General features: G+C 40.8%; 1 protein-coding gene across 1 annotated transcript; it reads right to left on the reverse strand.

Moving 5' to 3' along the window:
• Positions 1–678: 678 nt before the first annotated feature.
• LOC110899506 lies at positions 679–4,435 on the reverse strand. Its single transcript, XM_022146392.2, has 7 exons — positions 4,276–4,435; positions 3,867–4,036; positions 3,684–3,766; positions 1,945–2,008; positions 1,743–1,860; positions 1,494–1,651; positions 679–920 (listed from the first exon to the last, which is right to left on the reverse strand). The coding sequence occupies exons 2-7, from the start codon at positions 3,930–3,932 to the stop codon at positions 831–833; spliced, it is 579 nt and encodes a 192-aa protein (XP_022002084.1). The 5' UTR covers positions 3,933–4,036; positions 4,276–4,435; the 3' UTR covers positions 679–830.
• Between the last annotated feature and the right edge of the window lie 8,506 nt (positions 4,436–12,941).

The following is a 12,941-nucleotide window of genomic DNA, read 5'->3' on the forward strand; positions in this document are numbered from 1 at the left end:
GTGATAATCTGATCTCTTGGTCCTCTAAACGGCAACCTACTGTTTCTAGATCTAGCGCCGAGGCCGAATACAGGGGTGTTGCTAATGCCGTCGCTGAAGCCACATGGATACGCAATTTACTGCTTGAGCTACACACTCCTCTTCAACATGCATCAGTCGTCTATTGTGACAACGTATCAGCTGTGTATCTTTCCAATAATCCAGTGCAACATCAGCGAACGAAGCACATAGATATCGACATACATTTTGTTCGGGACAAGGTTCGCGTCGGCCACATTCGGGTGCTTCATGTACCTTCATCACTGCAATATGCGGATATTTTCACCAAGGGGCTTCCACGGCAGCTGTTCCAGTCTTTTCGCTCCAGCTTGAGCGTCTGTCCACCGCCCGCTCAATCTGAGGGGGTGTCTTAGCGATACATATAATCAGCCGATTATATTGGCTGTTATCTTGTGAATATTAGTATTAGCTGTATTTGATTTGGTGTATAGCTGTCATATATTTCTGTTTCCTATTTTACGGGTGTATCATTCCCTATGTAAAGGGTTCTCTTATTCAATGGAATTCATTCAGAAATTTACACCATAAACTCTTTCATATACATCCAAATTTAAAATGATTCTTGAACTTGCAGTGACAGAAATCACTTGAAAAATGAAAATTCAAGCACCCAATACATAATCAACGACATATTCATACCCCTACTTGGCTTCCAGAACCACAAATGACAGAATTTACAAGATATTTTATTGAGTGGTAGCATTATGTGTATGTACAGAATAACCCAATAACCAACAACTGTACAAATAAAATCCTAAAATTTGCACAAATTACTTTGATGTATCAGATAAATGATCAAGAGTGGTTGAATCTGATCCCAACTTGCACTCGTCTTGCAACGTTGCCACCCAAGCATCCACCTGAACAAATGTAAAAAACGTCAGGCAGGACAACAAACATTTTTATTATATAGATTAATTCATATTCATAACATACCAATAAATAGTGTCTATCTTGTTTTTTTTTTCGGGTTTTTTATTTTTATCATAACTTTTAACATTGACACTTATAGCCCCTCAACGTTTCAAAAACTTTGTAAAATGTCATTTTTACTCCCTGTGGAGTTTTATGTGCTTTCTTTTATGTACGCGTTGGTTTACGTTTCGACGTTGATTTTTTCCTGAAATACGTCCGGTCAAATATAATACGTTTTCGTCCTTATTTTTATGTATGTTTTCAGTTGGTCACTTGGTGTTATAAATTCGTGCATTTGTTTTACGTTTTTCCCTGGTTTTTGTCGTCGTTCGGCTAGCACGGTTTTAAACCCCCTCGACCCCACACTAGTAGCACGGTTTTACGCTCACGGCCCGCAACGCGGGGGCTTAAGACTAGTTTTTATTAATAACTAATATGTTAAATATGATCATATTTAATAACTACAATGATAAGCTAACACTTTTAAAGAGGGTTTTGTATGCAATAAAAACTGGTACCTGCAATTTTGAAGCACTTGAGCATTCATATCTCAATCCCTGACGCGTAACTATGTAAAAATGATACCGAGCAGCGTCATCGTCTTCTTGAGTATGACATGGCATATGTCCAACTTCCACAACATCAGACAAAAGGGTGGAGTCTTGTGGACTTAGATCTGCATTGTTTTAAGTCAACAAAACCATTAATAAAAAGATTAATAAGAATAAAAGCCACACCATCCGGAGCAGAGTTAGTTAGTTAGTTACCTGTGGACACAAAATACAAGAAAATGCATGTTCCTTGAAGAACAACGAATCGTGGAAGCCAGTCATCAACTTCAGAATCATCAAGAGGTGCTGGTTCTCCAGGAAGTGCGGTCCATCTCTACGTAACGAGATTTAATGGAATTATTAAACTATTAACGTAATTCACGGCAGAATAACATATGCAATGAGTTGATGGGAATACAGTTCGCATCTGTAAATAGCCTGAAAGACGAGCAGAACGCAGAATTTCATCAATATGTTCCAACCTGCATGAAACAATAAGTGAGGAAAACACTTCCTTTGCTTTTCTTGGTTTTTAGGGAAAAAATATGTGACAAATATGATTAAAAAGTATATCATTAGAATAATAATCTAATATTATATTTGAAGGGGTATGGTCCCAGACCTCGCGTCAGCATCGACCGCGAGTGACCATTACCCTTATCAAAACCCCCACTAGCTAACAACCTACCTGTGTCCGTGCGGGAACGCGCAGACACAGTGGTTGAATCCAATCTGCCCAATGATGGAGGAGGACTTACCTGGAATATGAGAACGGTATAGTGATGCGGCATGGCACCGCATCTGGTGTATGAAAACGGAAGCGTTCACAGCGATGCAGCCTAGCACTGCATCCAGTGAACACTTCTATCAATACAAGGGAGCTGGATAACAGCAACAGTCACCACGGACGACGATGCGGCTTGGCACCGCATCTCGCATATTTCTTGATCAAAGAGTGAGACGCGGGAACATCTACAGTTACCGCAGACAGCGATGCGGCCCGCACCGCATCCTGTGCACTCAGCAAGTGGGACTGACACCACAGAGCAAGTAGCACCAATGGCAGCCGCCTGTCAGGTCTACGTAAGCGACAGACTGACGTGGCGTCACCTCCACAGCCGACATGCCTGACACACCTGCAAAGGTGCAGCATGCCGTCAGTCTATCCATCCACCTCCTCCTTCACTCCTCGGCTATAAATACCAACCCCAAACCAGGTTTGAGGTATCTCTTTACAACTCTCTCACTACTACTACTATCATACTTTGCTTCCCAAGCAGACTACTGATTCTCACGCCGGAGAGTGGTAACAAGGAGCACCCCCCACCCCATCCTCCTTGTTACGAGTCACGGTTTGTTTCCTTGTGCAGGAGATCAACCGGCAGCCAGCCAGCGATCCTCGAGAGGAAGGGATTAACCCTTCTTGACGAGACCAGTGTGTTAACCCTGCCCGGTTAACCATTGTTTCATCAATATTATTATTATATATATGAATTTAAAGAGCTCATGAACAGTAAGGATCTTTTTAGTTATTTTTAAAATTTTAAGTTAACTGTTCTATATTTAAATAATATGCGTTTATAACATATTCAGTTTTCATTTAAATTGTTTTCCTTTTATAGCTTGCGTTCGTTAACTTGCGTACGTGTGTTTTTTCTTGACCTTCCGGCGTAAATTTTGTTGAAAACGGAGTTGCATTCAAAGTAGAATATTTTATTGAAATTGTAAGCTATAGCGAGTGTTGGTACCGTACTGGTATCGTGAACTGAACCGACCCATATCGGTACCAGCAACTGGTTTCGGTTTTTGTTTATATAGTTTTCGATCGATTTAAAACACGTGTCGACATCCATTTGGGCATATCATGACTTCGTTCATTTTTATGGTTTTCGATTGATGTAAAACACGTGTCAATGCCATTTTGGGCATATGAAAACTTTATACCGAGTGTCGGTACCGTAACAAACCGAGCCAATACCGATCGATCCCGCCGCATCATGTGGGGGAGTTTTCCTAGTTCAAAGTAAAACAAGTTAGGAGGTTTTACGCCTTTTGGGTCACCCGTTTAAAAATTACCCATTTGACCTGTGAGTGACGACATAATAACAAAAAATCCGAACCAACCAGTTTACCCAACAAACACGGGTCGAAGTTTACCGAGCTTTTAGATGAGCTTCTCGTTCCTCTAAATCAGCAAGTTCTGAGCGGATTGATTCTACTTGTGTAGCAGATAATGCAACCTATGCAACACCATACCAGTAATTTTATTTTAGAGAAAAGGTAAAAAAAAAATATAAATTAGAATGGGGTTGAAAAATGTTTTATTTTATTATGTTTGACCTTTTGTTTCCCATCATCTGTGTCATTTCCCCAAGATAGCCTCTTTAGGTTGAATAAGTTCAACATAGATGCTGCAGCAGTGCTTAATCTTCTTCTTCTTCTTGTCTCAGCGACCCGAACCCGTTTAACTCAAGCCCTTACCCACCCGTTTAACTTCGTGTCAATTATATCTAGGTCAGAAATGGACATTTGAATATCCTATTAGTCATCAAAGTATATATAGCTAATCTAGAATCAATAACCTATTCTGTCTTAATTACTTATTTTAATCAGCAAGAATTAGGGGAAATTAATTCAAAATACTTAACTACAAAATTAACATCATAATCCAACACACACACACACACACAAATTCGAGTTATGAACACATAATCATAAATAACTAAATTAGTAATTGTAAATAACTTACGAGGTGTGAACTGGTGAGTCTGTTATTGTTAATAGCAGATGATGTTGATGATAAGATCGTTGTATAATGCGGATTGAGAGAATTTTTTTTCTAGAGAGAGAAAGTAGTGAGAGAAGAAGAAGATGGAGATGATGATTGGTTTTTTTGTTGTTTATCAAATGATCTGATAGACTTGCCCTACACGGAGCCGTTAGCTAATACGTTATTCTTTTTTTTCTTTTTTTTTTTTTTTTAAAGAAACTAAATTACCGGATAAGCATTCTGAGATGTTCTCAATCGAGCAAATGCATCACCTCTTCCATAACTGTCAGAGTTGGATGCATATCCAAGCCACCAGTTCCGAAGAAAACACGCCGCCCGAAGGCCACTGTGGTAAAACCCGGTTCAGCTCGGTTTCAAACTGGCGAAACTTTATTGCTACCACCAATGTCCTTCAAAGTGATGCTAATGGGAGTTGAACTTAAGACCTCAAGAAAAGAAACCAAATGACTAACTACTAGACAAACTTGTCAGGATAGCTAATACATTATTACGTTGTTGGTTTTGTAGTTATGATTTTGGGCCTGTACGAAGAACAAAAATCTTAACTATTGGGCCAAGAGAGTGTTTTTTTTTTTTTTACTTTCGTCTAGAGGTGAAAAAAAACGAATTAAATAATTGAAACCGGTTAATAATCGATTGAGAAGTAATTGGTTAACCGTAGATTTATAACTGCTAAGAAGTTTCTTAAAAGGAGCCAGTTATTTTTAACCAGGCTTTTTCTTATTTATCGGTCAACTAGAAATTATTTTTTTTTAAAAGAAGGAAAACCCTATTAATTAATAGCAAAAACCGATTATTAACCGGACTAGTTAAATTAAGGTAATAATTGGTTAAAACGAAAATAAAAAAAAAACTAACCGACAATTAAATTAACAAAACCAGATAAAAAAATAATAATAAACGTTTAATGCACCTCTATTTTCATCTGGGCCTCCTAAGACCGGGTGTAGTGTTAAGAAAAATAATGTCTCCATCATGGGGCATTATCTGACACGTGGCAGTCCAGTCAGCATGGGCCATTATTGCAAAAGTGGTGTAGTGGAGCATTATTCCAATAACGCCCATGCAATCATTTCACAATTATTTTTTTTTTTAATATAAAACATAAAAATCTTCATTAATTTAAAATAAAAATTACACTACTTGAAATAAAAAAAACCAAAAAAAAATAACAGAAAATAAAAAAACCAAAAAAAAAATAAAGTTAAAAAAAAGAAGATGATGTAGAGTCCATATTTTTCTCGAATTTTTTGGCGACGCATTTGCGCAAGAATCAACGCGTCGTCTTGGAGGTGGTCGATCGGTTTGGACAAAAACTCAATGTCCTTTTCCATTTGCCTCGCCTCTTGCATCTCGTTAAACATTTTGGTTTCGGCCACTCGTTCTTTCATAATCTCATAACGTTGGTGGCCGAGGTCGCGAATGTCTTGGAGACGACGGTTCATCTCCTCGAAATCTTCCTTTAACTCGAGATCGGAAGACGACTCGACCGTTTTTTTCCCGGTTCGCTTATCCTTTCTTCTACCGGGCGGTCGGGTCAACTCTTCTTGAAGTTCCTCGTCAACGTCCACCACCTCATTTAGATCGACATTGCGGGCATCCGATGTCGGTGTTTCAGGGTCAACGGAGGATGATGTTTTTGACCTTTTAGCTCGACGTCTACTACTAGACGTCATTGGATTAACTAGCGCCCACTTTGGACTTTTTCGTAGTAGATCCCAACACTTATAGTATGGGAAAGGGCATTTCGTTTTCTCGAACTCGTCCAAAGTCTTCGTTAAAACCCCGACGTCACTTTCACCGCTCGGGCTGTCACACCCCAACCAATGGCGGAAACATCGGGATGAGACGAAGTGTGAAGATTGCTAGAGTCATCATAACGCTATTTGTGACAATATTTAATAAACCGATTTCATTTCATAATTTTTTTGTCAACATTACAAAGAAATCAAATAACATCAAGTTCGAAGGAAATACAATACAACATAATCAACATTGATACAACAATTAAACCTAAACGTCTATATGTGTATCTAGGCATCAACGCTACTTCATTTCATAGCATCATCGTCCTCAACCTGTAACATGTTTAAAATAAAGTTCAATGCAAAAGCAAAGGCGAGTATACAAGTTTGATACGTACATAGCAAAAGATAAGTTTGAACAATTCCTCATAGCAAGCATGTGATTCAAGATAAACATTTAAACATGGCATGTGTCTAACATATCAAACCAAGAAAACGCAATATGCTCATGACATAACCGATGATAAAGGACGGGTCGTTAATCCTATAGCGCTACATATGTCACGGTTTGGCTCGTACGAAGTTAATGATGTGACAACCCTCACAAAACCAGGTATCCGTACGACTTAATTAATTATTAATTGCTGCCTAATTACTGTGCTTGACTGAGATTACTGCTACTTGATTTCGGATACTTATACATGTCTGCATCATACTATGATTTTCCTGTCACTACATTACTTATTTACTGAACCTTAGTGACAAACATGATGCACAAAAAGCACAGTAGCACTAAACGGATACACAGTGAACATGCTGGTATAGCCAGCATCAGGCAAACACTGCCTCTAAAGGCCTGAATGAGCCAGAATTATTTTACTACACCCATAGTGTGTGTAGGGATACAAGGGTTGTATGATTACGTCTCTAGGGTTAAGGTATAGAGATTTGGATGTGCCTAAAACATACTTTAAGCACGAAACACAGCACTTTTACCAACACACTAGCTTCTAGCTAATTAATAAAGTGCCAAAACATGAGGAATTATTCCCGACCCTTTGCAGAATAAATTGTGTCACTAAAAATATTATTTATGACGCTTAAAGGATTACTTAAGCACTTTAACGGATTACTATCCAACCGAACAACCGGACAATACCCGGAACATAAAAATATTGCCAAAATTAATATTAGTACTTTTCTGAGCCAGTTAGGGTCCCTGATTACCCTAACACCCGCTTTTAATGCATTAAGCAACTAACGAGGTTAGTACCTTAAAGTAACGCACTTAACCAAACTGAACCGTAACTGAACGTTTGAAAACGAACCGAGCACCATTACATCCTAAAGGAATCGGCCAACTAGTGGGACCCGGGGGAGTACACCTTTATTATTTTATATTGGATTGCACGAGGATCGAGACGACTTTCTCTATAAATACCTCACTACCTCTCACACACACAAACACACACTTCACCTCACCACCACTCCCTCTCCCTCTCCCTCCTCTCGGCCGAGATCACCACCACCCCCACATCCGTTTTTCGGTTCAAGTCTTGACATTCCAAGGGTATACAAGTGTCGGTGGTTACGTACAACGGAGCTCGGAACAAACGGAACGCGAAGGACCTCTACCGTTTGCTATTATCCACTCAGTTTTCGCCATAGATCTTCCCTAGCCCCGAGCTAGAGGTATAACGTTTAAAACTCATTATTAATCGTGTCTAGAGTGGTTAAAAGGATTTTTGATGGTTGAATGTCGGTAACCCGCTAAATGAAACTTTAAAGTCTTCAAAAACGTGTATTTCGTTGGATAAAAGCACATAACGCGTGTAAAAGTCGTAGTACTTGAATATGTTGATTAATATGGCCCGATCTACGATGTGGTGGCTCTCATCATCGTTTAACCCTACTTTGTCCGGATCGCGTATCTTGACACACACTTGTTTCTTGTGTACAAGGGTTAAAAGGTGAAACTCCACCACACGGGAAACATGAACTTGTGTAAAAATGTTTTTGACATGAAAAATAGTATCTAAAACAAGCCGATCTACGGATGTACAAGTGGTATATTCGTAGGACCGGGTGTCGAGAAAATCACGTTTTTATAAAAATGGGTAAGATATGAATAAGTATGATTTTCTATAAACTACAAGTGTAGAAACACTTGTACATAAAAGATCCGACAAAATATTGAGTTTTTACAAAAGTTGTCGGGAAGTTGTGAAGAGTGATTGTTTCTAAAAACGGGGTTTTTACAAGACTAAGTTATTATATGAATAGATCCACTAATATAAAGTGATCTACAAAACGACTCTTGGAAAAAATTACAAGTTCATGTGGTAATACGACCTCGCAAAATAATCTACAATTTGAAGTGTTAAAACTTGTTTAGCATGTTGGAAAATTGTTTCGGTTGATTTGATAAATTGTTGAGATGTTTTTGTAAAAGAAAATGATACGCTTGAAAGCGTGGCCACCTCCAGTTACAGGGGAAACTCTGGCGAAATTTTCTAAAAATCTAACACTTAGAATATTTACAAGTGTTGGAATTATTTTTGAAGTATTTACAAAATATATTTCGCCATGACTTTATTAAATATTCGGAGGTGGGATTTTCACAAAAATAAACGTGATAAATATTTATTCAATAAATATATTTTTCACAACACTGTTTATGATTATTTTGTGAAAATGTATAAATATTATTTTTAGAGTAAAAATAATATTTACAACTTTGTCGAACTCAAAATAATACAAACGCTTATACGACAAGCATAAAAGTTACAACGGTAATTTCTATTACCACCTAATCATTAAAACGTAACTTACGCTTTACGCAGAAATATTCATCGACACGTATGTTGTCAACGTATTATTTTGGAAAAGAATTATGTAAAGAAAATATATTATTTTTGAGAAAAATAATTATATTTTGGAATAAGAAATAAAATATATTAAGTGGGACTTAATGAATACACATGTATTTAAATCCCCCATCCTTGGGAAGGAAAGTAAAATACCAAGTATACACACGAAGCGGTTGTCTAACCGTTTCCCAAAAATATCAACTATGAAGCTAAAGCACGGCCATCCGTCTAATAGAATTAGCACATGTAGGTCGTTGCGCAGCACACGGATATTCGGATTACTGATTTAGTGACGCCTTCACTGTGAGTTCATGTCCCCCTTTTCTCTTAACTGTTTTCAGTTTTATAAACTGCGGGGGTGAAATACATGTTACAATGATTATGGATATGTTATACAAGGTATGGTTAGCATAAGGAGGGTTGTTACTTAGATCATGTGAATGGGTAGGCGGAAACTTGAGGTCATTAATCCTCAGGGTAGGACCGAGGGGCAGGAGCGGTAGATCTATTTGGGTGTAGCGAGCCCAGTCCCAGGTCCAGCAGAACGGACCTTGGGATGACTTTGTTCCCGACGCATAAATTTGCTAGGTTTGAGCCTTCCTACTTGCATTTACACATATCAATGGCCTTGCAAACCATTGGTGATCTCTTTTTCCTTATTTGCTACATACCAGGGTTTTGATAAAGATAAAGGTTTATTTACTCATTTTCGCATGAACTCGCTCAACATTATTGTTGATTTTTCAACTTACATGTATTTCAGGGAATTAAGGATCTGGCACGGTTTAGCAGGATTTCCCGCTGCATTTAGATCCAGAGTCATCCGGGGTTCAAGGCTCATGGCTCTTTCCTGGACAAGCCATGGCCCCTGAACCGTGTTTATTTTGTTTGCATTATGGTAGTAGTTGTACTGTTTAAGACAAGTAATGGTTGTTGGGTGTTTACCCATTTAGACAATGTTTGACAATTTTATTTTCAATGGATGACTTTGCATGATTTTAAATTCATATAGCTTGTTATGGTTAAGCTATGGTATTAAGAAGTCACACCAAATTAACCACGCTTCCGCAAAGCCAGGGTGTGACAGCTTGGTATCAGAGCTCTGATCATAGCGAACTAGGGTTCATTTTGAGTCTAGACTATGATCACTAGGGCTCTCACAAAAATGTTTTTCTGCATACCACTTAAGTCCAGATCCAAAACTTTTTATAAACAAATGTTGAGCATATTTTTATATTAGGCTCAGTCTGGGAGGCTGAGGCTCGGTCTGGGAGGTCGAGGCTCGATCCAATCGATCGAGGTAGTTGTCTAGTGGGACTAGGGAGTCAGTCTGGGAGGCTGGGAAATGTTTGCTAGTGGGACTAGGGAGTCAGTCTGGGAGGCTGGGAGAAATTGGCTAGTGGGACTAGGAAGGACAGTCTGGGAGGCTGGGAGGCTAGTGGGACTAGGAGGAATATGAGATTATTATGTGGTAACTTGTGTGATTACCTGATTTGCTGATATTTGTACATACTTGTGATTGTATTACAGACTCATGGATACCTCAGATACAGGAGATTCGGACACTACTGGACCCCGACCCATGGAGTCAGACGAGAGTATGTCATCAGAGCACGAGGTGCACACCTCGGATTATACCAGTACAGACGACGACGACTTCCAGCCGTTCGCACTACCTGACGGCGTCGATGAGCCCATCGTTGGTGGTCCTGCTGCGGATCTTCCTCTCGCTGTGATTCCCGCCCCGATTCCTCTTGCATCCTACCCAGCTTATGAGCTTATGCTTGATGCCGAGGCTGGTGGCGATATTGATCTTTTCGATGATGAGCTATACGAGGACGAGGATCCTGACCCAGCTCTTTTGCCCGCTGGCGGTCTTTTGATGATCGCCGGTGCTCCTGCCGGAGACTCGCCTGTTCATTCTCCAGCTCCAGACTCCTTTGAGTCTGTGGCATCTGCTCCATCACATGTGGCGAGCACGCAACTTTTCGTTCATGACTCGGATCCTGACCAGGCGTCATCTGCCGCCCCTATGCCGAGCTTTGTTTTTGAGCATGACGATATCGAGGATTCTGACCCTGTATTTCCTCCTGGATTCGATCCAGACCGTGATATTGAGTTCGTTCATATGGACCAGCCTGTAGAGGACCCCGTTGACCCTGCCGACCCTTTTGATCCTATCGACCCGGACTTTGACTTCGATATGGCGTTTGACGATCCCGAGCCTGCAGTAGCTCCGGAGCAGGCCGCTGTTTTCGATCCCGCACATGAGCATGGTTTGGCACATGCTGATGTTCCTGTTGATCCTATTTTGGCGGGTCAGCCACTTGGCGATGTTCCTGTTGATGATATACCTTTGTTAGATGCTGACCATGTTGTTGATCCTCTTGTTGACCCTCCGATCACTGACGTTCCAGTTGACCCTCATGTCGATCATATTGATCCTGTTGTTGCTCACGTTGATCCTGTTTTAGCTCCTGTTGATCCCTTACCTATTGAGCCCGAGCATGCTCTGTTTGCAGAGCACATGGATCCCCCTGACGAGGAGGCTCAGCACGGTTGGATACCGGCTGACGAGGATGTTCCGCCGCTTCCTCCTCACCGCACTGATGCTCACCATCCTGAGTTCTCGTTTCAGATTCCTTCTGTCATACCTCCAGCGGGGCCTGGAGAGGGCTCTTCCGCCCATCCATTTGGCCATGTACCGATGCCATTACCTGTCATGCCTCAGATAGCACCCATCCCATCTTCTGTTGCACCTATCGATCTTACCAGCACGCCATTACTTTGGTCCTCTTCCTCACCCATGCCACCCACAGATCCATACCACCCATTTCATTTGGGCCATACTATTGAGGATCTTTTGATGTCATTTGTACACCAGCATGATTCCCATTCTCAGCGTTTGCAGGAGCTCGAGAGAGCTCAGATGCCTCCTTATCCATATCTTGGTCCGTCATCCTCATCTGCTCAGCCATTTCGGTCTTTTCCTCCTGATATTGTTGCTCGACTTTCGATCCTAGAGCAGCAGATTGCATCCGTGATCCGCACCCAGCAGGCCTTGGAGGAGGATTGGCTTCTCTTTCGCCGCCTACATTATCCTCCACCACCACCACCATTCTAGAGATCATCGACGTTACCAGGGTAGACACCGGTGAGACAGCCGCGATTGTTATGCACAGCTTTTGAAGACCATTTGACTACACAGATTTTTGTTGATACATGTGATGTATTGTTTGTATGTAACACTGATATGATGTATTTTGTACAGGGGTGATGTAACCCCTATGTGATTGATGGATGTACTAACACACTTACTATGCTTATGGCCTTGATATATATGCAATCGCCGCATTCTCATCATATCTGATTTACTTGATTGATTATTTTTATATTTGGACATGGGATGTTGGACATGGGATGTTGTGTGTGATATATTGATAACATGAGATGCTATATGCTATTACTATTACTATATACGTATGATTTCTATGGCCTAATCGACGTACACATCTTTAGAGAATGGCACCAAGACGTCAACCGCAGCCGATGCCCACGACTCAAGAAGAACTGCAAGGGATCATTGCTGCCGCGATTGCTCAGTATGCTGCATCGCAGGGAGGACCCAGCTGGAGTAGCTCCAATGGCAATGGCAACCAGAATCCCACTCATGGTAACCCTAAGTCTTTACGACGTACCATGGTCTAATCGGATTCCTGTAACAATTGCTAATACAGTTCCTATGTTGAAACGAATGTGCAGGGTGCACCTTCAAGCAGTTTCTGGACTGTAAGCCCACAAACTTCGACGGCACGGGCGGTGCTGTTGCCTTCGTTCGTTGGGCAGAAAAGACTGATTCCACCATTCGTATGAGCAAATGTGCGATCGACCAGCAGGTCACTTACATTTCAGGGCTGTTTCTAGATGGAGCCCTATCTTGGTGGAACCTTCAAGTGCAAACTCTAGGCGAAGCTGCCGCTTACGCCCTGTCTTGGGCCGAATTGAAAGA

This window comes from Helianthus annuus, chromosome 13 (assembly GCF_002127325.2).
Source record: "Helianthus annuus cultivar XRQ/B chromosome 13, HanXRQr2.0-SUNRISE, whole genome shotgun sequence".
NCBI classification, from domain to species: Eukaryota; Viridiplantae; Streptophyta; class Magnoliopsida; order Asterales; family Asteraceae; genus Helianthus; species Helianthus annuus.